The sequence below is a fragment of the Carica papaya genome, chromosome 2, assembly GCF_054855325.1.
Source record: "Carica papaya isolate Zhongbai chromosome 2, ASM5485532v1, whole genome shotgun sequence".
In the NCBI taxonomy this organism is placed as follows: Eukaryota; Viridiplantae; Streptophyta; class Magnoliopsida; order Brassicales; family Caricaceae; genus Carica; species Carica papaya.
This window is the reverse complement of record NC_142310.1, coordinates 32,390,415-32,418,063: the sequence shown is the minus strand read 5'-3', so window position 1 is coordinate 32,418,063 and position 27,649 is coordinate 32,390,415. Positions and strand designations below refer to the sequence as shown.

General features: G+C 36.6%; 1 protein-coding gene across 3 annotated transcripts; it reads right to left on the bottom strand.

The window, feature by feature from the left end:
* Positions 1-120: 120 nt before the first annotated feature.
* Positions 121-27,649, bottom strand: LOC110823692 (Tetratricopeptide repeat (TPR)-like superfamily protein). 3 transcript variants are annotated; one of them, XM_088214123.1, is made up of 19 exons: positions 27,326-27,649; positions 26,861-27,017; positions 26,345-26,463; positions 26,148-26,222; positions 24,324-24,417; positions 24,110-24,228; positions 23,515-23,585; positions 21,597-21,738; positions 21,304-21,479; positions 20,806-21,005; positions 20,289-20,419; positions 13,761-13,837; positions 13,342-13,416; positions 13,018-13,210; positions 2,566-2,685; positions 2,336-2,474; positions 2,028-2,068; positions 1,594-1,848; positions 121-1,263 (listed from the first exon to the last, which is right to left on the bottom strand). In XM_088214123.1, the coding sequence occupies exons 1-19, from the start codon at positions 27,470-27,472 to the stop codon at positions 559-561; spliced, it is 3,036 nt and encodes a 1,011-aa protein (XP_088070249.1). In that variant the 5' UTR covers positions 27,473-27,649; the 3' UTR covers positions 121-558. The 3 variants fall into 3 exon arrangements, with proteins under 3 accessions (XP_088070249.1, XP_088070250.1, XP_088070251.1); XM_088214124.1 differs by lacking the exon at positions 26,861-27,017 and having other exon boundaries at positions 27,326-27,465; XM_088214125.1 differs by lacking the exons at positions 26,861-27,017; positions 27,326-27,649 and having other exon boundaries at positions 26,148-26,218.

The following is a 27,649-nucleotide window of genomic DNA, read 5'->3' as shown; positions in this document are numbered from 1 at the left end:
TTTACAAATAAATTTTATAATATTTTTAAATTTATTTCAGACATAACATTAATATTAAATTATAAAATAATTAGACTAACGAAAAACTTTAAACACTGCAATCAAAAGTCTTGCTACAAATGAAGAAACAGTCTGAGCCTTCTCTTCCCAAATTCACCAAGTCTTACAATTACCATATACCTAAATGTTATGGTATCTTGAGACACCAGAGAGTATGACTATGCTAACCAATTTACACTGTAAACTAACCATAAGAGTGATTATACATTCTCAAATTCTATGACCAAAGATACAGTTTTACACGCCAGAAAGAATTTGAAACATGAACCTCAAAGAATGGTAGTGTACACTAAACACAAAAAAAAAAAAAAAAAAGTTGTAGAAAACGATGCCAAAATTGCTCAATATATGGCAATCAACATGAAAAGGCATAGCTCACACTTACATCTGGTATGAAAATCCCCAGATAAAGGTGACTAAACAGGAAAGCCGTAAGGAACAAAACAAACTCTTCCCTGGAGCTTTACAACAGATTAGTCCACCTACCCATCTCTCCTTTCAGACATGAGCTATCTGTTGTTTCAACGCCTTGAGAGACTTTATCTTGGATTCGCAAGTTTTAAGAAATTCAGACAGGACACTATGTTGACTGGTCACTATTTTTCTAGCAACATCAGCTGGGCTCCAGGATCTCAATGCTTGGGAAATTTGATTACCAAGTTCTGCTTCATCTATTGATGCGACCAAAATCTGCAGAACCTGGAAAACCTGCCCACGTCCTCCCTCCTGTCCTTCTCGCTGAAAGGAGGAGAGAATAGCTTCCGCACTGTCATCCTCAGGCACGTTGACCTGATTTCCTAACCATTTTGCAACCTCCTCTGTTATGCCACATAGAGACTGCAAAGAATCCCGAATTACAAGGGACATTGGGGTGAAAGATTGCTCTGTATGTCCACTTTTTTTCTTCCTCTTGCCAGAGGGAAGAGATGCCCGGATACATGCCTGGATTACAAGAATGTGCCAAGCCAATGGTTCAGTAACCAGTTGCACCAAGATAGGAAGCTCACCCTGAGGAGAGCTGGTTGGAGATTCCATTGATCCGACTTTATCCAAAATAGACTTCTCAAGAAGTGAATTTACAACATGCCAAGTACCATGGCCCTTTTTCTCTCCATCTTGTTGCATGAGCTCATGGGAGTTCAAGTTCCACGCATTTAAAAACACAGCAAAGTTTATCCAGTCAATCACATCGGAACTGCAAGCCTGCGTCACATATTTTCACCCGTTATATCAAAGATTTATAGCAAGATAAATACTCCAATTAAAAGCATCTTACGTTAGCGAACAAACAGTTATCGTAACTTTAAAAGTTAAAAATAGTGCATCAGACTTTGCCGACATGCAAATTCCAGTTGCAGAAGTTAAGAACCCATTTCCGCTCAAATTTGTTTGAACATACAGGCATACATAAAAGACATGTCCTAATGGTAGCTCCCCCGGGGTGTTACCGTAACATATGAGCATCTGGTGCTTGTTACAGGATACAAGTCCTTACACGATATGAATAGAAATGAGATTAGAGGCAAATCATACCTCAGATGGTTTTTTGCCACAAGAAGCCTCCACAACCAGTTCTATAGCATTACTAAAAGAAAATCCCAACATTTCTGCATAGTGCTCTAGTAAAAGTTTCAACTCTGTGGAGATTTTAGGATCAAGAATAGAACCATTTACTTCAAGAGTTTCTTTGAATGATGCTGATGCACACTGAATCGACAGATATATCATTCGGGGAATGAGGGATCTCCTTCCAATGGTTCTTCTAACATTTGATTCTCTTTCCCTTGTCTAAAAGCGATCACCAGGTTGCCCAAAAAATAAAATAAAATTTGTCATTAGAAGAAAATTCAGGTTACATGAACTAATGAGACAATGGAAGAACTTTAATGAATTGACGAAATCCATAAAAATAACAAGTTCTACTCAAAATCAATAATTGAAAGATGTGAAGGAAAGAAGTTCAATACCAAGTCTTCTTTCGGATAATAGGAGAGTCCCTCAAATGGACCTGAAAGAGTTAATACAGATATCACCAAAGGAATGATCAGAAGATTATTTTCCAAGACATCCAGTAAACTCAATCAAATACCAAAAAGTATAGAGTTGAAGATTTTTATAATTTTTTATCATATATAAAAAATTTCGTCTGTATTAAACGATGATGAAATATTAACTAAAGAAAAATTATGTTAAAGCATCCTGTTCCACACCCCAAAAACTCTCCATAACTCAGAAGGATAACTACATGTTGAAACAAGGTACATATGATACTGACCCAACAGAGAATTTTTCTCTGGAGTTGGTTTCCACCAAGGTAGCAACTGTAAATCTTCATTGAAAGTCAGCGATTTGGATCCAATTTCATTTGAGAGCTCAACAAAATGGATTCCGCATTTCAAGTTTTCAAGAACACGCTAGAAGAAGATATATTTACATTAATTATTCCATTTTGTTAGAAGTTGAAAAATAAAGTATTTACTAGTATAGAGTCAATAGATAAATTACCTCTTCTTCTTCAATGTTTTCTGTATTCTGCTTTAGCTGTAGAATGGGTGTTTCAACTCTTGCCACCAAATACTGATTAGAGTGCTGCAATCGCTCTTTGAATTGAACAAATTCAATTACCTAGAAAATGATGTAATTTTAAGCATCTCAGTTTATATGATAGACATTTCAATCTTTTTCCAACAGTACATGCTCCAACAGTACACAATTGAGTTTTATGTTTTTCTATAAGAGCAAATTGTACTCAAATAATAGAAGGCACAAGGGAAGAAGACAATAAATTCTCCAAACAAATACAGAAGAGAAAACCCACAAAAACAAATGAAGGGATAAAAATAACCGTCCAACAGTATCATAGCCCCGTCCTTCTCTACAGTGGATAATGAGATCCCCCTCAAAACTCGTGCTCTACCCATAAAGAAGCCTAAAACCCCAACTTATCCCTAAAGAGGTGAGAAGATTGCCAATGTTAATGGAAAATCCCACCGTTAGTTCTCAACCACAAAGAATAGGAAAAAAAACACATGCCAGAGCAAAAGTGCCTCTGAATAAAACCTTTTGCTCCTTTTTGAGAGTAAAAACTAGTATTGTAATAGACACGTAAACCTTAATTATTTATTCCTTCTACTTCCATAAAGGTGGATAGAAATGATCAAATCTAAGGTATTTGGGCAAACCCATGACTCCACAAAGAGAGGAGTCTACTCCACAAACTGCCGAGCCAAATCACATCGAGAACCAGGCTGACTGTTAAAACTCAACCCAGACACACATCACAAACATACAAAGAAACAGAGCCCTACTTGGTCTCTAAATTTATAACAAATAATTTGTATTAATTTAATTAAGTATGACTCTCTAAACAAAGACTTCAACCTCACAAAGAGTTTTCACCTTCCAAAATGAATTAGTTTAGGTCAACTTGGTTTTTGAGGGATGATAAGTTCGTATAAAAACAAATTACAAAGCAAAAGCTCCTGAAGAATCAAAAGACCACAGTCCACAGTGAGGTCTAGAAATGAGGTTGTAGGTCTCAAGGTCATTGAACAAAGATTTAAACCCAAGGTCTTACTGTCATTACTGTCCAAGAGAGAGTGCAATTCCAACGAAATGAAACCTATTGCCATCCCAAAAACCAGCAATTAGTGGGGGAAACATGGCACGAGAAATGTCTGTAAAGACAAGGGTAATGGTTATAAAGAGACAAATGGTCTACCCTAGAAGAGACTAGGAACAATTCACAAGATCAGAATGAAGAGATGAATAAAATACAATTCTACACTGGAGAAAATTTCCAAGGACTTCTATAAGTTGCAGTTTAAGTCCTAGCTTTTTCATCAGAACCATCACAACCATGCTCCTAGGACTTATACCACAAGGATCAAGATTACCGCACAAAAAAAAAGATAACGGTACAATACCATTTTGCCACTGACCAATGATTTCAGATAGAGGGTTTCCCAGCCCAAATCTCCACATTCTTTCTTCAATTTTGAAATCCACCTCCCAGCTAACTACTTGATCCCTCAAACACCCGCTGGAACAAGTATAGAGGAAATTTCTCATAATCTTCTCAACTATGCTAGCCACACCCATACAAATTCTAAACGTGGACACATAACATAAGAGCATGCTAGACAAGCAAGCTTCAAAGAGAGGACTCACCCTCCTAAGGAAAAGGCTCTTTTCCAACTCTCCATTCTCTTAGAAATCTTTAAAACAATTAGGTCCCAAAAGGTAGTGCAAGGGCTTCAAAATGCTATTTAAACACCACACCAACACGCTTGCCCTACAAAGGTCCACTACTTTTGGTATCATAGAAGTGGCAAGTATATGCCTTCCTACAAGAAAAGCACTCCAGTTTCTATGAAATAGTATCACCAAGGGCATCCCCCAACTCATGACAGGACCTTCATAATAATTTTCTAACCAATAGGCACTAAACTTATGGGCCTACAATTAGAAACCTTATGGACATGTCTCTCATGCAAACCATAGTGCTGAACCTAGACAAAGAAAATAGCACAGCATCCCACCTGGAGGCTTTTTCCTTCATGAAGTCCCACACAACTCCTTTAACCTTGATTTAATCAAGCTGCCTCTCGAACTAGGTTCACTTTCTTCCATCAATGGGGCTTCAATTTACACCCTCAATTACAGGTTGCTGGGGATTCTCTTACCTATAAAGAAACATGACACTTGGACCAATGGACAAAGCTTGACACAATTTTCCCTGCTTCCTTCCAGCTCCTTTATCAGACTTGGCTCCCACAACCTCTAGAAACCTTGTAAAAGAGGCCAAAGTTACCACTTGCCCTCTTTAGAGTAGTCTTTAGCCTCCAACTATCTCGTCCTTAACCAAATCCTAAAATCTGGAATCCTATAATCTCCTCACCTATAAGCTATCCACTATCTACATTTTGGTCTCTTAGAAAAGAACAATATGGCTTACTCAAATAACCACCTCTCCTACTTTTTTACACTTCAAGGGATTATCCAACTCGTTTACTTTCCAACAAATGAACTTCATAATACAACAGCTTTACCCCTTGTTCTTCGAATATCAATGATGAATTGTGGTAGCTTTCCCCTTTCTCATCATCCCTACATTTTCTAAATATACATAGACACTAAGGCTACATTTGATATATTGAATAGATTAAGGCAAGAGGTAGATAAGACTCCTCCCCCTACCTTATCCAGTATGTGAAAGAAAATACTTTTTTTATGGATAAGTTAAGACACTACTCACCCTAGAGTGGATAGTGTGATTTATTTTATAACAGGTGAAATGAATACTTATCCTGATAACTGTGTTTTAAAAATACTAAAATAAGGTGCCAAAAGTTTTTTCTTCCATATCTACTACTTGACGGGAATATCACGACCACCACCAACACAATCACTCTACTTCTATTGTCACAATCATTTCCACCACCACCATCACTATGTCATTGTTGTTGTTGCCAACCCCTACCAGCATCACACATTGCTATCGCCATGCCAAGCATCACTATTACCATATCAACCACTGCCAAGTATCATTGTTGTCATCACAACCACTGTTACAATCATTGCTACTAGTGTTGTCACCACTGCCACTTTTATGCCTCCTCGGTTACCATAATCCATCACCACCACCCGCAGCCACCATTGTCGCTACTAATATTGTCAATGTTGTTACAATCATCATCACTGCTATTATCACCTCTGCTATTATGGCACACACTTCTGTCATTACCGCCATTTCCTTTGTCGTTTTTGTTGTGACCATTACTACCACCATTATTATTACCACTATTACTTCGCCTCCATCACCACCACTCTATCACTACCACTTCCACTGCTTCTCTACCATCGTCGCAAATTACCGTCAATGTCACCATTGCCACCTCTAGTTTTGCTAACGCCACCTCTGCTACAATAGATGTCGCCACTGCCATTGTACCCACCACCAATACCATCAATTATTAATATGAATTAGAAAAAGAGTAATGTAGTCTTTGTGCTACTACTCGTCTCCTTGAACTAATCATCCTAAACATATAGTAAGGTAAGAATCTTATCCATATATAGTTTACATTACCTTACCGAACTAACTATCTTACCCAAGCCACCTGTGCTACTACCAAGGTAATTTATTGTACCTCAAGAATCAATAAGCTTGAAATCTAGCTTCTTTAGAATGGTTGAAATCCCTTATGTTTTCACCTTCAGCAAAGACAATCCATAGAATTTTTACATGGTTAGCATCTGTTGTTACTCAAATAACCACTGGTTATCTTCCCACCCTCACTTCCAACAACTTAAGTCATAACACGCATGGTTGGGTTAGTTAATACAAAAAAGAAGAGTTAGGTTAAAGAGAATGATGTTTCATCTTGCAAGAAGGTTGTACGGTGAGCTTTATGCATCAAAATTCTCTATTTTGAGAGAGAAATTACTCAACAGTTTAACACAGATTCCTCGATATTGAGACTACCAAATACAAAATTTGGAGGTTGTCTTCTTTAATCGCCTATCCATTTTAGAGCTTCCACTTTCCATACATTTATTTTCTTGAAATAAATCTGCCTCCATTTCCATGTCCTCATCATCAACCATCAAAATGATGCCACTATCAACTGAAGAAGAATCAGTTGGAGGTATCTTCCTCTTATTCTGTTTCAACTTCTTTCAAATTATGAACAATTAATCATAAGCTATTATCCTCTTCTAGGTTACACTGCAAAATTTTCCCATTTTGGTTCTCTTTCTAAATCTGACCCAGGTTATATTCTTCATCCACAATTTTCCCTACAAGCCAAACCTCTTGTCTGATTACAATAAAAAATGTTGCCTCTTTGATGTTTGCTTAATCACTCTGGTCAAGAGCAATTTTTCCAATCACTTTCTCTTGGTCAAACAGTTACAATTATTGTACTAATGAAGCATAGACATCTCGTAAACTAGCTCATTACTGAATCTAGTTGGATGATCTTTCCTAACCCACTAGATAATATTATCTAACTTTGTCTTGAGAGAGAAAATTTTAATTTTGCTTGTCTGCGTGAAGCAGCAAGGTAAAGAAAAGGCCATAGATCCTTTCCTACCAGAAAGTTCCCGGTTATTGAAAAGAATCCTTCAATATTGGAATTGAAGCAACAAGTCTCCGCATTTCTTTTACATAAGAAACAACCGTTCACCATTTTTTTTCCCTTTTCATCAATTTGTCTATTGTCAGTAGACAACCCCTTCCGACCTCCCACATGAAGAAAGTAACTCTAGGATGGGCTTTGCCCTCCAGATTTGTTGAACAGGAAGCCTGATTTATGTGGCATCATGCTTAGCCAGGTAATGATAGAAAAACTTGATCCAAAAAGAGACTATGGCATTGAGACTCCATGCTAGTTGGTCATTGCTACCATTTGTTGACACGAAGGATAGAATATTGAAAAGAGTCTCATACTCGTTAATCTCCCAATTATTGAGATTTCTCAGCACATTTACCTATCACTCCCCTTCTCTCCCTATATTTCTAAATGGTTCACTAACCATTATATCTTTATGTCGTGCGATAGCAAAAAATTTGAGGAAACTGATCCCTAAATGCTCATCCTTTTAGCCACGGATCCTGCTAAAATTTAATTTTGTCTCCCTTGCCACCCTCTAACTAATGCAAACAAAAATAATGACTATCCTTCCATAGGGTGGAGGAACAAAGGCTTAGAAGTACTCTTTCTTTGATGAAGGAGCTTGAGAGTCCTGATTTTATAGATGGTGAGGGCACTCTATCCCCTGGAGACAGTGAGATAAAGGAGAATGTCTATCCAAACTTGGCAATAGAATTAGAATGGAAGGTATTTTTTGGGTGCGAAAGTCGAAGGCAAGATCGATTAATCAGAGAAATAGAACCATTAAGTCCCTCCATATGGCCAAACATCAAACAACCAATTATATAGAGGAGTTGAAAATAAATGGATTAGTGGTGAATTGGAAATTCAATTGGTGATAGAATTCAATAAAGCTTTACAAGGTAAATAGTTGTGGAGATCCTTGAGAGAAGCTGGAAGGATGTGGAGAAGGGTGATTTTGGCTAGATGGCAGAATTGTGCATTAACGGGTGTGGGCTGGGTGGACAGAAGAGAGCACGACTTAAGCTTATGGAAGAAAATCAAGATGGGCCGGCCTGAATTTAAGGAGAACCTGACATGGAAAGTGGGAAGAGGAAATGGCACTAGATTCTGGCCTCATCGATGGTTGGAGGGGGTTGTCTAAAATTCTGCTATCCTAGAATTTATGCGCTTGCACAATCCAAAGATATACTGGTGGAGGAGGCCTATTCGCAGGAGAATAACAGTTGCACCTGGTACGTTATTGTAAGCAGAAATTTGAATGACCAGGAAGTGGAGTATGAAAATATGTTGAAGAAAATTTATGATTATCAAATTGGCAGCGATCTGGATCAGGTGCTGTGGAGGGGGAGCAAAAACGGCGAGTTCTATGTTCACTCTTACTACTGCAAGCTGATGGGATATTCTCTGAATATCTCCCTCAATTTTCCTAGCAAATTAATCTGGAAAAATTCTGCGCCCCCTAGGATGGCATTCTTCGCCTGGGAGGCTTGCCGGGAAAGCATTTTAACCTTGGATAAACTGAAGGCTAGGGGTTTTACGTTGGTGGATGGTTGTTTCATGTATCTGAGGGAAGAGGAAGACTGCTGTCACCTTCTGCTTAGATGTCCTACTGCTTACGAACTTTGGAGCTTGCTGTATCGTTTGCTTGGCATCTGTTGGGTACCTGCTAGTTCAATTGAGGGTGAGATTTGGGCTTGGGGGGGTGTTGGACTAAAAACAGAAATTACTAGACTCATTCCTCTTTCTATATTTTGGATCATTTGGAAAGAAAAAAACTTGAGAGCTTTTGAGGTGGTTGTGAATAATATTAGTAAATCAAGAGAGATATGGTTTAATTATTTTGGTTTTCTTGTGTTAGGACATGACATCATTAAGGTTGAAAATTTTGGGGATGTTATTGATACACTAACTAATTTGTAAATTTCTTGTAAATAGGCGGTACCCCCTCTTTTTTGGTACCTTACTAATATAATTACTATACTTTTTCTTTAAAAAAAAAAAAGATTAGTGGTGAAAGGCAGTAATAACTTGAAGAAGCGATCAAATCGCATTTCAAAAACCTGTATTGAGGGGGACTACCAATATCTTTGTTAAAGAGTTTGAATTTTACCTTTCAAGTCTTCATCCTGAAGATTGAGGGGGACTACCAATATCAACAACCTTATACCAATTAGTCTGGTGAGCTGTGTTTATAAATTTACTGCCAAAGTCCTAGCAAGAAAATTGGCTAAGGTGGTGAGAAGTGTCATTGGTGACAGTCACATGCCTTTGTTTGGGGGGGGGGGGGGGGGGGGGGGGGGGGTGAGAGCATTAATTGTCAACGAGGTGGTGGATGATTTGTTATACAAAAAGAGAGGCGGATTTCTATGTGAGCTTGCCATAGAAAAGGCATACGACTATGTGAAGTGGGATTTTTTTGAGCTACGTCTTGGATAGAATGGATTTTATGGCTAAATGGTCCAAGTGGATTATCTCTTGTATTTCTTCTGCCTTTTTTGCAGTTTTATTGAAAGAGAGACCATCTTCTTTTTCTCAAAGCCTATAGAGATCTTAGGCAAAGAGACCCCCTATCTCTTTCTCTTTATCATTGTTATGAAATCTTTGAAGAAAATACTAAAGAAGGTCAGAGATCTTGGGATATTTAGGGGCTTAATTGAGAGAGATGTGGTGGAACAGAAGAAATGACATATCTGTTTTTGCTAATGATACATTACTATTTTGCGTATCAAATGTTAGGGCTTTTCTAAATATCGAGTATCTTTTTCTGAGCTTTCAATCAAATTTTTGGGCTTAATGTTAATGTAACAGAGTCTGCCAGGTGAATTTGAGAGATAATAGTGGTACCAGAACTTTGGCCAGAACTTTGGGATGCAAGTAAACTGACCTCCTCATCAAATACTAAGGGATATCTCTACGAGCAAAATACAAGGATGTTTCAACGTGGGACCATGTGATAACAAAGTTTAAATCCCACTTATCTAATTGGAAGACAAATCTATTATCGAATGGGGGAAAACTGACCCTCATCAAAAGCACTAGACCAATATCTCATCTATTATACGTCTTTGATGATAATGCATGTTACTGTTGGAAGCTAAAGTCCATCTACTGCATGTTCTTATGAGGAGACTATGAGGAGAGGAGAAGATACCATTTAGTTGCTTTGAATGCGATCAAACAACGGATTTAACATGCTAGTTTGGGCTTGAGAATTTTGGTTGAGATTAATATGGCGCTTCAAGGGAAATGATTGTGGAGGTTGATGCTAGAGAACGAAAATTTGTGGAGGAGAGCAACATGTGCTAAAATTGGCGTGGAGGGCATGGGTTGGTATACTAGGCTTCCTCCTGGGCAATGTTGAGTTGTGGAAGAAGATATGTTCAAACAGTAAGGAGTTCAGGAAATGTATTAAGTGGAGGGTTGCATCGAGTCAGAGAGTGAAATTCTGGCATGAGTGGCTAGATTGTGGGGCGCTCAAATCGCATTTTTCCCAGATTTTTGGGGGGAATAGTTCATGGATTGTGGAGGTTTCAAGGAACCTTAATGATTAAGATACTTGCGAGTACGAATCTCTTTTGATGGTTTTATCAAAATATACTCCTAATGAGGACAAAGACTCTGTTATTTGGAAGCTCAACTCCAAAGGACTTTTTATTGTTAAAATCTTTTATCTGCATCTGGCTAAAAGATTGAAATTACTATAAAATTGCTGCAAAGCTGCTCTAGAAGGTAAAGGCGACACCCAAAAAGGCGTTTTTTACTTGGGAGGCTACTAGAGAATGTATTTTAACCTTGGATAAGCTTATTAGGAGGAAGATATTGATAAACGGCTGCTACCTATGCAAGAGAAATGCAGATTCACGTAACTATATCTTGTTCTGGTGTTCTTTTGAGTACCATTTGTGAATCTTAACCTGTGATTTGATGGCCATTAATTGGGTGATGACTAATTCTGTGAGAGATGAGATTATACATGGAATCGAGCTTCTAGGGATAAGAGATCTCCAAGTCTTATTCCTTCAGCTACATTTTAGGTTATCTGAAATGAAAGAAATAGAAGAGCTCCAGAGGAGATTGAATCTAATCTTGATAAACTTAAAGACACTTTGTAAATATTTTGCATGACATGTAAACTTTGTATATGGCACCTCCTTGGTGCTTGTGAATAGATGATATTTTCTTTCAAAAAAAATATCATCTACCTTTGTGCAAATTCCCACATCCTACCTTTAAGAAAAGTGCAGTCTCTTGTGCAATTGATGGGCTGCAACTGGCCTTCATAAAAACCAATTAGAATCCGTTATACTAACAGCCTTCTCCTTTTGGATTCATATATGGGTTCGTGCAATGCAGAAGTTCAATGACGAACTTCCTCTCTTATTGAGATTCTTCCCTTTGACATATTATGAAATAATGAAAAGAGCTTGCTAGAGAGAATCCTTTGATTTATGAAGAAAAAGTATAAATTATTTTCTAAAATTTCTTCTTGTCATCCTCAATTCAGTATTTTGATCTTTATTCTGATCCTACACCAAAGCACCGTGACCACAGAGGAATATTAACTCGTCCTATTGGGATTTGGAAGTAATTGAGTTCTCATGTCCACATGAACTTAAAATATTTTTCATTAAAACTTTCATAGCTTTCCTAATCCTTGGAGTTTACTACATAACTAAGTAACACAATTACACAACTAAATAATTAAATAAAAAAAATTTCAACCATGCGGTTCATGACAAGTGTTTTCCAAGCCCCTACTTATAAAATCAAATTCGATCCATCATTATTAAAACCCTCATCCTCATCAATCTCCACTAATTGCAAACCACCGTTAACATCTCCAGCTATCTCTCTTTGGTGGTAATAATAGGTCGAAATTAACAAGAGCCTTGTCAGAACCACACTTTCTAACCACCATCGAAAATCCTAATAACTCATTCACCTTTTTGCCACAAGAACTCAACTGTGAGTTTCCTTGCCAACAGAAGACCCTGCCTAAAAGCTAGACTATGTTCACTCAGCAAAGTTAGCAAAGCAATTCTAGCCATTCAATTTCTTAGGGACCTTCAAGATGAACGCCAAATTTTTGTTCCATATCCAAATACTTAATGATTGCCAAAAAGCTAGCACACGAGTTTCCTCCTCTCTGCCAGAAAGAAATGATCATATTTCTTACATGAACATATAAATTAGTCTAGGTTTGAGGCATTCTCAGTCTCACTGAGGATTAGAAAAGACCACAAAGCTCCCTTTCTTCCCAAGAAAATAACATGAATGAAGACTCTACTGAACACTGAAGTACTAAGCAGAAAGGAATGACCTCCTTCCTCTAATGACTAAGCATCTATGGTTGACTGCCTTACGCCTCTGATGGAAATTTGTTGATACAAGGAATTCAAGGCTGCAGCAATAAGGTGGTTCAAATTTGAAAGGAAAGAATAATAGCCCCTCACAATCGATCATTGGAAATCAGCAGTTCTACTTTTTTAATATCACATTTTAGACTTGCATTAGTCACAGAACATCAAAACATCAAGACATGGTTATGATAAAAACCAACTTAAACTTGAAAAAGAATCACTTAAGTTGAAAATCACCAGTTTCACACCTGATTGCTTAATAATACCCAGCTTAAGAACCATTTACAGTAGGCAGTCCAAAACAACAAACAAGGACCGCCTAAAAAGTTTTACCGAAATTTTTTAATTGATAAAAGTTGTTAGTTTACAAAATTCGCAGCTGCATAATAGTGCACAAAGGAAATATTGCTGACAATAATCTTAGATTACTTATCTATCCAACAAGTGCATAATAAATATTGGAACAAGTTACGTACTTTTGAGTAATTCCTATGACGATAAGCAAGAAATGTAAGGTCTGCGGATTCTCTAAAATGATCATCCATAAACTTCAGATAATCTTTTAGCAGATTGCTCAGATCCGCCCATAGTGGGGAAACCAACATCTGTGGTAGAATGTGGTGAGAAACCGTCTCCATCAAGATATTCTTCACATCCAGTGCTTTATACCTAAACAGTAGATAAGCAACTTTTAAACGTAAAGACAAGGGATGCAAAATTAAGAAACGAAAACATAATAAAGAAACAAGAATCAGAAAAAATAAAAAAGATAAGCTCATATGGGATCAGAACAACCTTACCATTCATATGCCAATGAAAGGGCACCAATATGCGAATACAAGTGCAACAATAAGATCTTGTACCGCCATATACATCTGCCAAATTGTTCACATGCACTTATGTAAGAACTTGAAGATTAATAAAATAATGTTTAGAGAGGACATAAATATAGTCAATTCCCCCCTGCTCTTCTTATTTAAAAAAAAAGACAAAAAAAAATGAGCAGATAAAAAGGTATGAAACATGTAGCAGCAGTACTGCACACAATAAGGTCATAAACGCAACAAAATAATCACATGTTTTATTAATCAATATAACTTTCCTAATTTTTACAAATAGGGTTGCATGGGGATAAGTACCAATGCCTACACTGCATCAAACTTAAACATAATTATATGATAGAAAACAATAGGAGTTAAGAAGCAGATGCATTTTTTACCTTCTGATAGTCAAGCCAAACTCCAAAACCATGATTGCCTCGAGAAAATAGCCAAGGTTTCTTGTACGCCAGAATAACTAAAGAAAAAAGGCAACTTACAGCCATTAACATAGACCTAACAATTCAACTTCATACGAGCATTGTTGCAACTAAATTGCATTAATAGGCTCTGAAGAAAATGTTGAATATCACCAAAATACATGATCAAACAGTAAACAAAATACCACTATGGTGGCGACTTGAACTGATACTACATGCAATGGGAAAAGAGAGGATACTACATGCAATATGTGATAGAATTCTAAACTGCTGGTTTCTTCTTTTACTTAAAAGTATCTTGCTGCATATAATATTCAAAAGTTCAACTGTTTTTGTACCATCAGACAGCTCAAAAGAGATCTTCATAGTGCTTTTATACAATGAAATATATCCTCAACAGCTCCAAAGAGATCTTGATAGGCACAATCATACAGCAAAGATAATGTTGAAGGAGTTACGCATCTTCAACCTCTTCATACTTCAAATACAATGGTACACAGTAGAGGTGAGCTGGAAATGAAGGATTGAGTTGGTAGCTTGTGTAGAGATAGGGATTACTAAATGCGGTTGGATGGTGGCAAAGACACCACAGCCTCCATAACCATGCCAAACCCCATAACCCAAAACAAATTTGACCATTGTGCATATAGAATAGATTCACTTAATTCTAACAAAACCTAGTTAATCTAAACCAGAACCTGTCAATTTCAGGTTTGCATTAAGTAATTTTCTAAAGCCCATCAAGCACTTCTGCACTCCCAACTGACACGTGAATATCCTTATATTGTTTCTCTGTTGGCAGTCCTAATCTGTCGTTTCACCATTATGCATGCCAACTTACCCTATGGCCCTTCATAGAAATGATTTCTAAGCTCCTTTTACCATACCCTGCTTTCCCAAGCTTATATCGACTTTAAGTTCATGTTGGAGCAGATTTTGAAGGAAAAACACCCTGCATTGCTTCCCTTGCTTGCTCAGATGTTTGTGCAGAATCCTCACTTTTGATAACCAGAGAAGGCATGGTAATTTCAACAGCCCCTGCGTGCTTGCAAAAGAGTAAATCCTCCAAACATTTCCTCATGTGCTGTGTTGACGCTAAAAGGTTTCAACTCTGTCCCTCCTTAATTTGTCTTGGTGGCTTGTGATGCAATAGTGGATGAATTATCCGTGTTGGATGGAATTAGAGCATGTAATCCGGGATGAAGCTTATTCCCCTCATTTCCATTGGCAATCATCTTACCAATCTAGAAATAAAAGAACAAGAGGGTTTTTGATCGCATTGCGTTGCCTTTAATTGTAACACCCCAAATTATTATTATTATTATTAGTATTATTTTATTTTGATTTTTTGTAATTTATATATGAATATATGAATTTTTATATAGTTTTAATTTTAGTTTAATTTAATTAAATAGAAATAATAATAATAATAATAATAATAATAAAAAGGAGTAAAATTATTTTAGGGATTTAATTGAAAGTAATTTTGAAAAAAATGGGTGAAAATTTGGATTCTAATGGTATTTTTGAAAGAAAATTTAAAAACTGGGGGTCAAAACGCAATTTAGAAAAATTGTGCCACGTCAGCTGCGCTGTCAGCAGCCTCAGCCAACCAGAACTCGCCGCGTGGCAGAGACGCTGACGTGGGAGGCCACGCGGAAGGGAGCCACGTGGGCGATCCGCGTACGCGCGATCGAACGGCTGAGATCCATTCCCGCGCGCACGGACGGCCCAGATCAAAAGCGCGCACGGATGGCTCAGATTGCATCGCGATGAACGACCCAAATTCATTTCCTTTTTAATCGCGATCGGACGGCCTAAATTAAATCGCGATGGATGACTCAAATTAAAAGCGGAAGGTTATAAATAATCTCATCCACACCCAAACCCTAACCCTAGCCGCCAGAACCCTCGCCGGAGAAGACAACCCAGCCGCCAGGGAGCCGACCGCCACCACCCGCCGCCGCACCAGAGCACTTTCCGGCCGCCAAACGAGGTAAAAATTCTCCCCTTAGCTCAGAATTCGATTCTAAACCCACCTGTGGCCAAATCGAAGCCAAAACACTGGCAAATTGGCCGGAAAACGCCGCCGAAGCCCAGCGGCGCCGCCGCGGATTTTCTTAGTTTTTGCCTCTGATGAAGCCCTTCTCGATTCCCGTTCAATGTAATTTTTACACCATTGTGACCACCGTTCCTTCCTCTACAGGTTGACCGGAGCAAAACACCAAATCGCGACTCGAGCTAGAGGAGCTGCCGCACCGAAGAGCCCCGCCGCCGATAAGTTTCGGTTTTCAATATTTTTTCTGCCCACTAAAGACCCTAGAGGTGTTTTCTCACAGGAGCCAATGCAAGTTTGGCCGAATTCGGCCGAAAATGGCCAACCCGAGGCGGATCGCCGCTGCAAGCGGCGGCTTCCAAAATTTGCCGAATAGGCCTCGGATATGATTTTTGAGTTATTTGGGATCTGTGTAGGTACCGTAAACGCGTTTCAGTTCCCAAGAAAAAATTCAGAGAACTTAGGGACTGCTTGTAGGCGCAGTGAAAAAAATCCAGTTTTCGACTTCGAATCAAATAAGGACCCCTCACCCTATTTCCTATCACGGGGTTAAAGTCTAATAAATGATAGAACTATATTTAATGAATTAAATAGATATACATAATTATTATGGTTGGTAATAGAGCCCGAACCGGACATATTTCTCTGTCAGTTCCTGTTTGATTTATTTTACAGTCTAAATATAATATGGTATCTGATTTATTTATTTTATGGTTTTGAATGCATGAATCACTGTTTACTTCATTATTGCTTGATTTTGTGAATTCGATGATATGCTTACTTTATTGGATGCTCGTTACTCGTTTAACTATTCATGTTTATGTGGGAAACGGAAAACTAAGGAAAAAAATAGAAAAGGTATATGAATTGATAAATGGATAAGTTGACAACCTCACTAAATATCCTGTGAGATAGTAGACGGACTGGACGGGGTATTGAGGTTTTATTATTTGGCGCTCATACCGAACGGGGTATGGGGACGGCCCTGAGAATTAAGTTTGTTAAAGGAATGGTTCACGTGTAGCGGGGACCCCTATGGATCCCCACGGATGCTAGTAGGCTGATAAAAAGGGAGTAACTGTTATTTGATGATTGAAATATAAAAGTATGACATGTACTATGATACAGATTATGTATGAATTCATGACATTTATGATGTTATTATTTCCATAGGTCGTTTTTATAAATCCCACTGAGATAAGTGGACGGTAAATGATTTGATTATTGATAAATAAATTTACTTGAAACTTGTGTTTGGTTGTTTTTAGTTTTCTACCAACTTTTACTTCTATGACAATGATATAGTGTGATGTCTTTACTGAGATAGTGTAACTCATTCCCTACTTAACCATTTCAAATCAGAAGGGCTTGGTTCCCGAGTCCAATCTACAAGAAAATGGTAAGTATATATCTAAATGTTTATTAGTTTCTTTTATAATCTTTCATTTCCAACATTTTCCTTTAAAGGACTTATTTTCGCTATTGTTAGTACGTTTAAATTATTGTGTAAGGGATATTAATCAGAACCTTTTATTTCGCTTCCGCACTTATATTCTTTATATACATTTCCTTTATTAATTTCCGGAGTCATTACATTAATTGTATTAGAGATCATTGGTTCTAAAACCTTGCATGTTTTGTTTACTAGTCACCTTAACTCTATCGAGGATTTGCGGAACCTTGTAAATATTTTGCTTTCTTTTGGCATCATGTAAAACCTATCTTCTATACAGATGGCACTCTCTTGGCACCTTGTTCATAATATTAATTTTCTTTTTCTCTCAAAAATAATAATAATCATAATCATAATAACAGTACTTTCCGCAGGTGCTTATTCTTGTTACATTCTATCACGTTAATCATTCCCTCGAAAATGCATTTGTCCTGAACTGCAAAAAATGGGCTGACAAATTCATCTAGAATAAACAGCCTCCAAAAAACATCTGCATACAAGCCGGCTCATGCCAAATCAGGAGGTCATCTTTGGTACCTGGAGTGGAAGTTGTACTGGATCCTAGGGCAGTCCAATTTGCGAATAAGTTCCTAGTCAATTGTGGCAGAAAAGTTCTCTCTTTTTCTTACTGCAAAAGATGGGCTGACTAATTTATCTAGAATAAACAGCCTCCAAAAAACATCTGCATACAAGCCGGCTCATGCCAAATCAGGAGGTCATCTTTGGTAGCTGGAGTGGAAGCTGTACTGGATCCTAGGGCAGTCAGATTTGCGAATAAGTTCCTAGTCAATTGTGGCAGAAAAGTTCTCTTTTTCTTACTGGTATCAACTATCAAAAGAGATTATAAGGTGCATAGCTGCAAATACATATGCCCAATTCACCAAAAATAGAAACATAAAAATTATTTTCCTGGTCAGAATTAGGAGTGCACTTAGATGAATCAATTGATCAAGTAAATAAGATAAAACCAAGCAGGGAAACAGAATAGATAGATCCTCCAGAAATGTGAAAGTGACAAGCCCACCATTCCAGTTGTCACAATGTAGAAGTAAGTAGCTCCCCAATTGAGCAAAACAGAAAATATATATGTGCATTTGTATATCTAATACTTAGTAGAAGGTTTATGTTCAATTTTAGTCAACATTAAACTCAAAACTGAGGAAGTCGAGGGGTTGCTGTCCAAAGAGGAAAGCAACAAAAGGAGTCTTCTTCATTTAGAGCGGGTACATTTTCCATTGAAAGAGTAAATCTTTTAAAACCAAAGTCGTAAGCTTTATGGCTCACGGAAGGGGATTGCAATACCGAATTTTTTCCACAAGCTGGCCTACTATCACAGAAAAAGCAAACTTCCTTCCAAGTTTATCAGTAAAATGGCAGGTTCTCCAGCAGAGTAACAAACTGACAGAGCCAGTCATCACCTTACAAGGATCTACATATGAGGGATTGACAGAGTTAATTGCCACCTTATGTGGATCTACATGTGAGGGATTGACAGAGGCAATAGCCGCCTTATGAGGATCTACATATGACGGATTGATAGAGGCAACCGCCACCCATGAGGATCCATATACTGAGTCTTTCCACAAAGACCTCAAGATGGCTTGGAATTTATTTATCAATGTTGATCCTATTGGAAAGAAAGGGATTTCACGCAAGAGATTTTGGAAGCTTAACCGACTGCAACGGTCTTTCTCCTAAAAGATTATTTTCGTTAAAACAATTATCTCTAATCTTCTTGTATATTTTATTTCTCTTTTTTTATTCTTTACAAAGTAGCAAGGAGACTAGAATCCATATGATGCAGATTTTCTCAGATGAAATTGGAGCATAGAAGGTCCAATTGGTGAGACTGGATGCCCTTAAGTATCCTTTCAGCGAGGGAGGGTTGGGGTTACCATCCATCAAGGAAACAAATGTTGCTTGATTAATAACTGGTTGTCATGATTGAATAGAATGTTTTGGTAGGAATATGGTCTCTGTCAAATATGGAGCTTGAAAGAGGCGGATGACTATGTGAGTTTCGCAAAGGACCTATTCAGGCACTGTAGGAGTTCTGTAACTCATAAGCATATTGGTTTCAGTATAAGGATGGGATACAATGTGGTCTTGGAAGGACAGAAGGTAAACCATGAGTAACTGAAGGTGCTCCTTCTAGATCTACTTTTACTATCAGAAACTAAGAAACCTTGGTTTCAGATATGTTCAATGAGGAGAGTGTCTGTTGTATAGCAAGTGCATAGAATAATTTGCTTTCTCTGGCATCAGATAGAAGGGAAAGCTCCCAACCACTATCTTTTTTTTCTTGTGAAGTGACATGGCTTCCTACTAGGGAGGGAAGAGGATGTGATTAGATGGATTCCTATTAAAGATGGAACCTCCAAAGTGAAGGCTGCCTGGGGAGAGCTTTTTCTGAGAGTTGCGGGAAAAGTTTGTTCTGCTTGACGTCAGATTTGGAAGAGCAAAACTCCCACCTAAGGTTTCTTTTGTTGCTTTGAAAGCTTAATCTTAGAGCAAGAGGAAGATTCTGATTAATCAATGTTTTCTTGCTGCAATTCAAGAGAAACAGTCCTCTGGTTTCCTGTTTTGTGGCTTATGGAATGCAGCTCTTGTGCTCTTGAGCTGGTGCATGATTTCTGATGCTCCAGATTTTAGCAACTTTTTTGAAATTCTGTTGCTTGGAAAGCTGCTTGAGGCAGGATTCTCACTCATAATCATAGAGAAAGAGGAAGATTCTGCTAATCAATGTTTTCATTGCTGCAATTCAAGAGAAACAGTCCTCTGGCGTCCTATGTAATGGCTTATGAAATGTAACTCGTGTTCTGGTGCATGATTTCTGATGCTCCTGATTTTAGCAATCATTTTGAAATTTTATCTTGTATAAAATTTTTTTACATACAACATGACTTGACAGTGCCTTCTGACAAATAGATTCTCTCAATAAATAGTTAAAAAATTAAATTAGTCATATAACATAAGATACCAGGACCAACGCGTTGCAGGCCATTGATAGCAGCTCTTCGCCATGCATATTCTCTTGCGGATCCAAGTCCTTTGAAAGAGGAAGATTTTTACAGTATAAATCTACCATTCTTACGGAAAGATCCTCAACTTCTGCAGGAAAAAAAAAACAGCAAATGTTAGCGCACATATTAATTAGATAACTCCAAATGATAGCATCCACATCATCAACCATGCTAACTGAAATAAATGAGAAACATCATATAGAAAGTCATCTTCCAATCAAAGACCTCCCGGGAGAAAGGTAATCAAGGAAAGGATTCCAATGCAACATGACATCAGAAACAAGTTTATAACTAATAGGAGGTTGAAGATATTTGTGCCCAGATAACTTTAGCATAAGTTAGATAGCATAAAAGTGAACAAGAAAACTAGGGAGTGAACGGCAATTTCTATTGAAAAGCTATAGCAAGCGAAGGACGAAATTATATTAGTTTGCATGTGTGTTTATATCAAGTGTGTGCACAAGGGAAACCCACCATCCACTGGTAGCTTGTACATGACTCCAATCAATTCTTGAATTTTAAAAATTGTTATCGACTGCCCAAGAACTTTAGTTGGTACCATCAAGATGGAGTCTGAGATTTTTATCTTATCCAAAAACTCCATCTTCTTATCCAAAGATAAGACATCAAGAAACATCTCCACATCACTAGTGAAGCATGCCAGGTGACCAAACCTGCATAACAAAAACTCCATATGAAATACACAGTTACAGCAACAGTATCAAAATACTGAATGCAGTCCCATATAAAAATGCATAAAACTTAACATCATCCATAAGATAGTCAAGCAGTTCAGATTTTAAAAAAAGAAGGATGGCAAACATTAAAATCTTAGAATCTAATTCACATGCTAAAGCAATTGTATATTCACCATATGCAGAGGAGCAACCTCTTGCCTCAATTTTATAAAAGAAAAAATCTTATAGTGTTTAAGTTAAAAATTTATCAGAAGAGGTGAGGATCATAATATACTTTAAAAAATATTGCATCAGAGCTTCTATTAATTCATCCTCATTCTTCTTTCCATACAAGCACTTCCTCCTTTCAATTTCAAGATTCGCCAAGTATGGACCCCTTATAGATTTACTATTGTTGTCTGCTTGTAGTTTCTGTACAAAAGCTGATGCATTTGATATACGAGAAACAAACTGCACCAATGAAGAGGAACAAATTAGATTCTGAACGAAAGCTTTATCAAAAAGCACATAGGGGAACATTGAAAACAGGAATATAGATTTCAAATGTTGGGAGCTGTAGAGTTTTACCGTTTCATCACCAAGCTGTGAAAACTTGCATTCCACAAATTTCGGTGGATGAATTGGATCATTGACAGTACTATTGCACCAGCTACTATCATCCTCAAGCAAACAGCCAAGATAATGTAGGAAGCACTCCCAATCATCAGGGCTTGCAGATAAAAGGAGAAACACAAACAGATAGAAGTTAGCAAACTGAAAAAGCAAAATGCTTGCATATAGTTATATATTAAAGTGAAGCAGACAGCTCATTGATAGACACCTGTTTTTTTTTAGATAATTAATAGACACCTGTTAGTCTCTTAATTTACATAGAAGCAGCATATCTATCAACCATCTCTTTTTTAGCAAACAGAATAACTAATTTTATTAGCCCCTGACTTTTCACATCATGGCTTTAATGCCTTACAAATAATTATAAATCGTTTTGAACATGTTACAACTATCACAAAAAAATACTTTTAAAAAATTAAAAAGACATACTCGTGAAAAAATCTTGAACATGTTAACATGACACCAGAACAATCAAAACAAGGGGAAGAATCATGATATTCTGGTCCCCAAAGAATCTACAGAATTTAATAATTATGGTCCAGATTCTATCAGAAAAAAAATATATAAAAAAGAAAATTACTAATTAGTCCCCAATGTTTAGCACTTGTACAATTTGATATCTAACTACATTTTTTATTTGTTTCAAACACCCAGTTTCCTTCCATTTCCTAACAGAAAAAGTTTAAATGATTAGATCATGTTTGAATATTTTAAAAAATATAACTTTCAAAAATAACTTTAACTAATTAATTAAATTAATAAGTTAATAACAGTAAAAAATAGATAGTACGTTACTCTATTAATTTAATTAATTAGCTAAAATCATTTTTTGAGTTATTTTCTAAAGCATCCAAACACAGTCTAACACCATTGTAACTTTTTCTGCCAGAAACTAGAAGAAAATTATGCATTTAAAACAGATAGAAAATGTTAGGTACTACAACATGACAAAAAGAACGTTAGTGACTAAATTATAATAAATGTCAAATTTCAGGAACTAATTTGATTAATTATCCAAAAAAATTATGGTTTGGAAAACAAATTAACTTAGCTACTTATAGCATGCTGCTTCAATGACATAGGCCATCAAGAGCTTAAAACACAAGAACAAAATGCAGAAGATAGATTGGAAATAAAATAGAACCCAGCCAGTGATAAAATTATTGGACAATCAAGGAAAAGGAGATTACAGTACCCACAGTTATTTCAGGACATTTACTGCATTGGAATTTGCAACAAAAGGATATTCTCTAGATGAAACACAATAATAGCCCAAAATGGTAAGGAAGCAAGGCATTAACCATAATATCTATATCAACATCCAGACACCATGTTTTGTTTAAGGGTCATCATCTTAATTTCGACAAGGATTTAGGATACCTGATCAAGGAAATGGAGATTGTAGTAGCTGCAGTTATTTCAAGACATTCGCTGCATTGGAATTTGGAACCAAAAGCTATTCTCTAGTTGAAACACAATAACAGCCCAAAATGAAAAGGAATTGAACGCATTAACCATAATATCTGTATCAAACATCCAGACCTTGTGTTTTGCTTAAGGGTCATCATCTTAATTTTACTAAAGATTTAGGATACTTAATGGATATTTTGACTGAAATGTAAATCTTTTGTATATAGGTGGTACCCTTGGCACCTTATTAAGGCCTTTTCTCTTTTGCTCTAAAAAAAACGCTGAAGACAGATAATAAAACCTATAAAATTAAGTTTCCAAGGACTGGCAAATTATGACTGCAACAAATATGATATCATTCAATTAAATAGCACCAAATTACAAGCTTTAAAGCTAACTACAACTTTGCTGATGCAAAGTTGCAAAGAAATTTCCAAAATGAAAGAACTCTCCACAAGCATACCTTAATTCTAAGATTTTTTGGTATACAAGAGCAGCAGTGGCATAATCACTTACTCTAGCAAGAAGTCTCCCCTGTCAACTTGAAGTCAAAGGGAACAAATGTAAGAAAAGCAAATAGCTCCACAGACAATTCTCAGTAACAAGTGTCAGTAAACTCTCACCACAAAACAAGTGTCAACCCATGATAGATTCCAAACTCTGAACAGGCCATAATTGTATTGGACGTATAGAACAGCATTAGAACTTATTTTCATCCATGGAATTTGTGGGTCGAAATAAGAAGGAACAAAATTCAAAACATAAGATAATTAAATTATATATTTTCAGAAAAAAGAAGAAAACTAAATTATAAGAAAAGTATAAGCATTCCAAGAATTTTCTACAGAAGGTTCCATTTCTTAGTCATTTTTAGGTTATTTTTATTAACAGAATTAATTCAAATCTATTCACTTCTAGCTGCTCTTTCTTTGGCAGCATTATGTTTCTCAAAAGACAAAAAGGAAGTGCAGCAAAATAAGATACACGTATGCAAACGAGCATATGAACATAATGTCAATGAAATATTAGGAAGAAAAACAGAAAACTCCAGAAATTACCTGTATTCGTAGTTTATCAACTTCAATCATCAAAAGTGATCCTAATTTTCCAGACAGAATTTCCAATGCATCACCATACTTTGATTGCTGCTCCAGAATAGAAATGTAGACAAAAATCGCTGAAGGAGACACCAAGTGTTTAGTAAATTGGTGGACACAAACGACGAATCCAGATTCTAAGTTTGGCATAAAAGAAACAAGAAACGGAGTCCACCTTCAGGTTCATGCAAGCTATGGGAGGCAATGTGCTTCTTAAGCAAACCTTCAGCCAAGAGTAACAGCTTCTCTCCACCATTGCCACAAAGCACCTGATAGCAACAATTGCAAAAATAAGCCACTAGAGAATGCATTTTACTACCTTAAATAACATAAGTAACTTTGATTTACAAGCAGCAAATATCCAAATCACTCATACAACTTTTGTGCATACCACAGTAAACACTTCATAAAAACATAAATTCCATTACTAAGCCACTTCATTTGATTTAACCTTATTCTGTTCCAATTCAAATTTCTAAAATTTTGTTACTTGGTATGTAGAAGTTAGTCATAATTTACATATTTGATGCATAATGGAATCAACACCACTCATATCGTCAATTCTACAATTAACGATCTAAACTCAAATTATCCATAAGGGAATAACAAAAAACCATCTAACTTAAATTGGAACTGACTTAGAATTAGAATATTATTCTCATTTAAACGTATCTTATTTATATTATATTCTCATTCTTATTCCATGGAAGTGAAATTTGAACCAAACTCAATTTTGAAGGAATTGTTTAAAAGTGAAAAGCATCTAGTTGGCACCTGCTTCTCCTTCAAACACAAATCTCTTCTAAAAAATGATAAAATAAAAACTCAAGGTTTTGATACCCTCACAACTACTGTGGTTTTATGAGATGTTACTAGCTATATCTTTCCTTTAACCATGGAAAGAGATGATTGGTTTTCTGGTGATAACACAGCTATGCCACCAACCTTCCAAACAGCATACCCATATTCTTAAGCTACTAAGCTTTTAAAAGGACTGACAATAAAGCTGATAGCACACACAAAATGTTCAGTGTAAACCGATGAGAAAACTACAGGAAGCCAGTACATAAGAAGAAAGAGAATGAATTAACAAAACGCTAAGAATTCCAAAAGATGCAGGTAAGAAGATATTGGGAGCAAATGTTACATGGTGCATTATCTGCAGTTCAACTAAACATGACAAATAATTTACGGTATGGCACTTTGATAACATGAACTAAGCCCTAAATATATGAATGGAAAGCTTCAGAATCCCAAAATGAGTCTCCATTGTGACCATTATAAGTCACCAATTAGCAAACAAGAAATATTTCAACAAAATAATCTTTACTTTCTAATTACCTTGGCAATCTACTATTTGGCATATATTGAATCAAATACCTAGGTTCTCTTTAGATAAACCTCATTGGTGTGCTATGACACCCATCTCAAATTCTGTTTGTTAAGGATAGTAATCCTTCAAACCTGAAGCCCAGATCAGACAGTTAAGCTGCCACAGCCATCAACAGATTAGATCTTGGCTTTGCAGAGCACAGTTCTTTTTTTTTTTTCTTTTTTGAAGGAACCCAAACTGCATATAAAATATTTTCTTAAAGAGAAATATAGTTTTATTCCAAAACATGCTTTCATCTATTAAATCTTCTAGTTTACTAAACTTTTTACAAGAAGCTTATCTACTATAAAGTTTTCTTCCATGGGCCTTTAAGTTTGCGGGATGCACTTTCCAGCACTCAACTCAGAGCCAACTACAATTTTTATTATTGAAATGCCCAAAAATAAGGCAACGCAATCAATTATTCCCATAATGTATAGGAGTTAATTTTCTGTCAAGAAAGCAGAGAAGTTAACTCATACAAAATGTTCTTAATGTTTTTTTGCTCTATACTCCAGCTACCAACTATCAGCTTTAAAAAAAATATAGGGAGAGAAAAAAAAAAAGGGAAGTGTTCACCATAAGTTTTGCGAAAAAGAAGGAAATAAACAGAGAAGATGGCGATACCTGTAACTGGATGCTACAAACTGCCCATAGCAAAAACCTTTCTTCACCAACAAGCTTGTACATTTTAATGGCTGTCTGTCATAAATAAAACTCAAGTAAGCACCTGCCTATGTGCTCAACCCAGAATCCACATCCAAACAGAAACTTGCTGTATCAACAGAATTTAAGAAACAAAGTAAGTAAAGAAAGATACTGACCTGTTGTTGTTTCACAAATGAATATTCACGTACATAACAGTTGAAAAGCCCCATGAGTAACTCTAGATTGTTTGGGAATTTCCCACAAGCATGCTCGTAACAGCTAGTAGCCAATTCCACTGATTAAGCAGAAAGAGTTATTCATTTCTTATATTCTGATCTCTTTTTATGAAAGAGAGAGTTATTAGATGCCAGAGTAGCATGGAAATACATAAACATGTCATGTATGCGTGAATACATACTTATAGACATGTGTGAGTTCAATGCTACTGAAAATGACATACTAACAGTAATTTAATCTTAGGACATAACTACACACGTGCAAAATACATACAAACACACAGGCATACATAAAAATGTATGCCTGTGTGACAATAAAATGCAACTTAAATTTGGAAAACTGAAATCATACTAACAGCAATTACAAACATGTAAATACATGCATGCTTGCACCATGCTTAATACATGTATATGTGTATGAAATACAACATAAAGCAGCAGAAAATATATACTAACAGTGATCGAGCCTTTGGAAAACAATCTGCAATGTACTCAGGGTGAGATCATCCATTAACATAGAGTCATTCTTGTGTAAGAGCTCTTTGGCATCTAAGCAAATAGACAGTGCCTCATCATTTTTTCCCATCCTTTCCAAAATAAGAGCTTTTAGTGCCTATAAAAGGAAAAACAAAAAAACAAACAAAATGGAGCAAGTTCATTCCTCAATCTAAAGAAAATAAACGGTTGACTAACTTGATGCTACGAGCTAAAATAGTCATTTATCATCAACAACTTGGACACTCTATCACTCTCTACGACGATGATTATAAGCGTCTGTGCTCTAATTTCGAAACAACAAACTGAACAAGAAACAAATAAATATAACAGTATAAAAACCAGCGAAATACCAAGATTAATCCATTAAAACAAATGGCATTAGCTCGAATAGAGACGTGAAGAACAATGTAACGACGATCTTACAAGAGCATATGGTGAATTAGGGTGTTTCGCGAGGAGCGTAGTGGCATGCTTGAGAGCACTCTTGAACTGACGAGAATCAATGGCGTCCCAAATTGGTCGGACCCGCCGCTCCGGTATCCCGCCGGCCAATCCGAATTTAGAAGCCATTATTGGTTTCAACCTGTCGATAGGTAGAGGTCAAATGGAAGATCGTTAATCCTGTCTGCGGATGATTTTTAGCTTTTTGCCAGTGAAGAAGAGACGAAGAAGAAGTACTGGGTTTTTGTTCTGTTTTCTTTTGTAAGTGAAGATGAAGATGAAGAAATGAGACCTAATCCTGCTGTT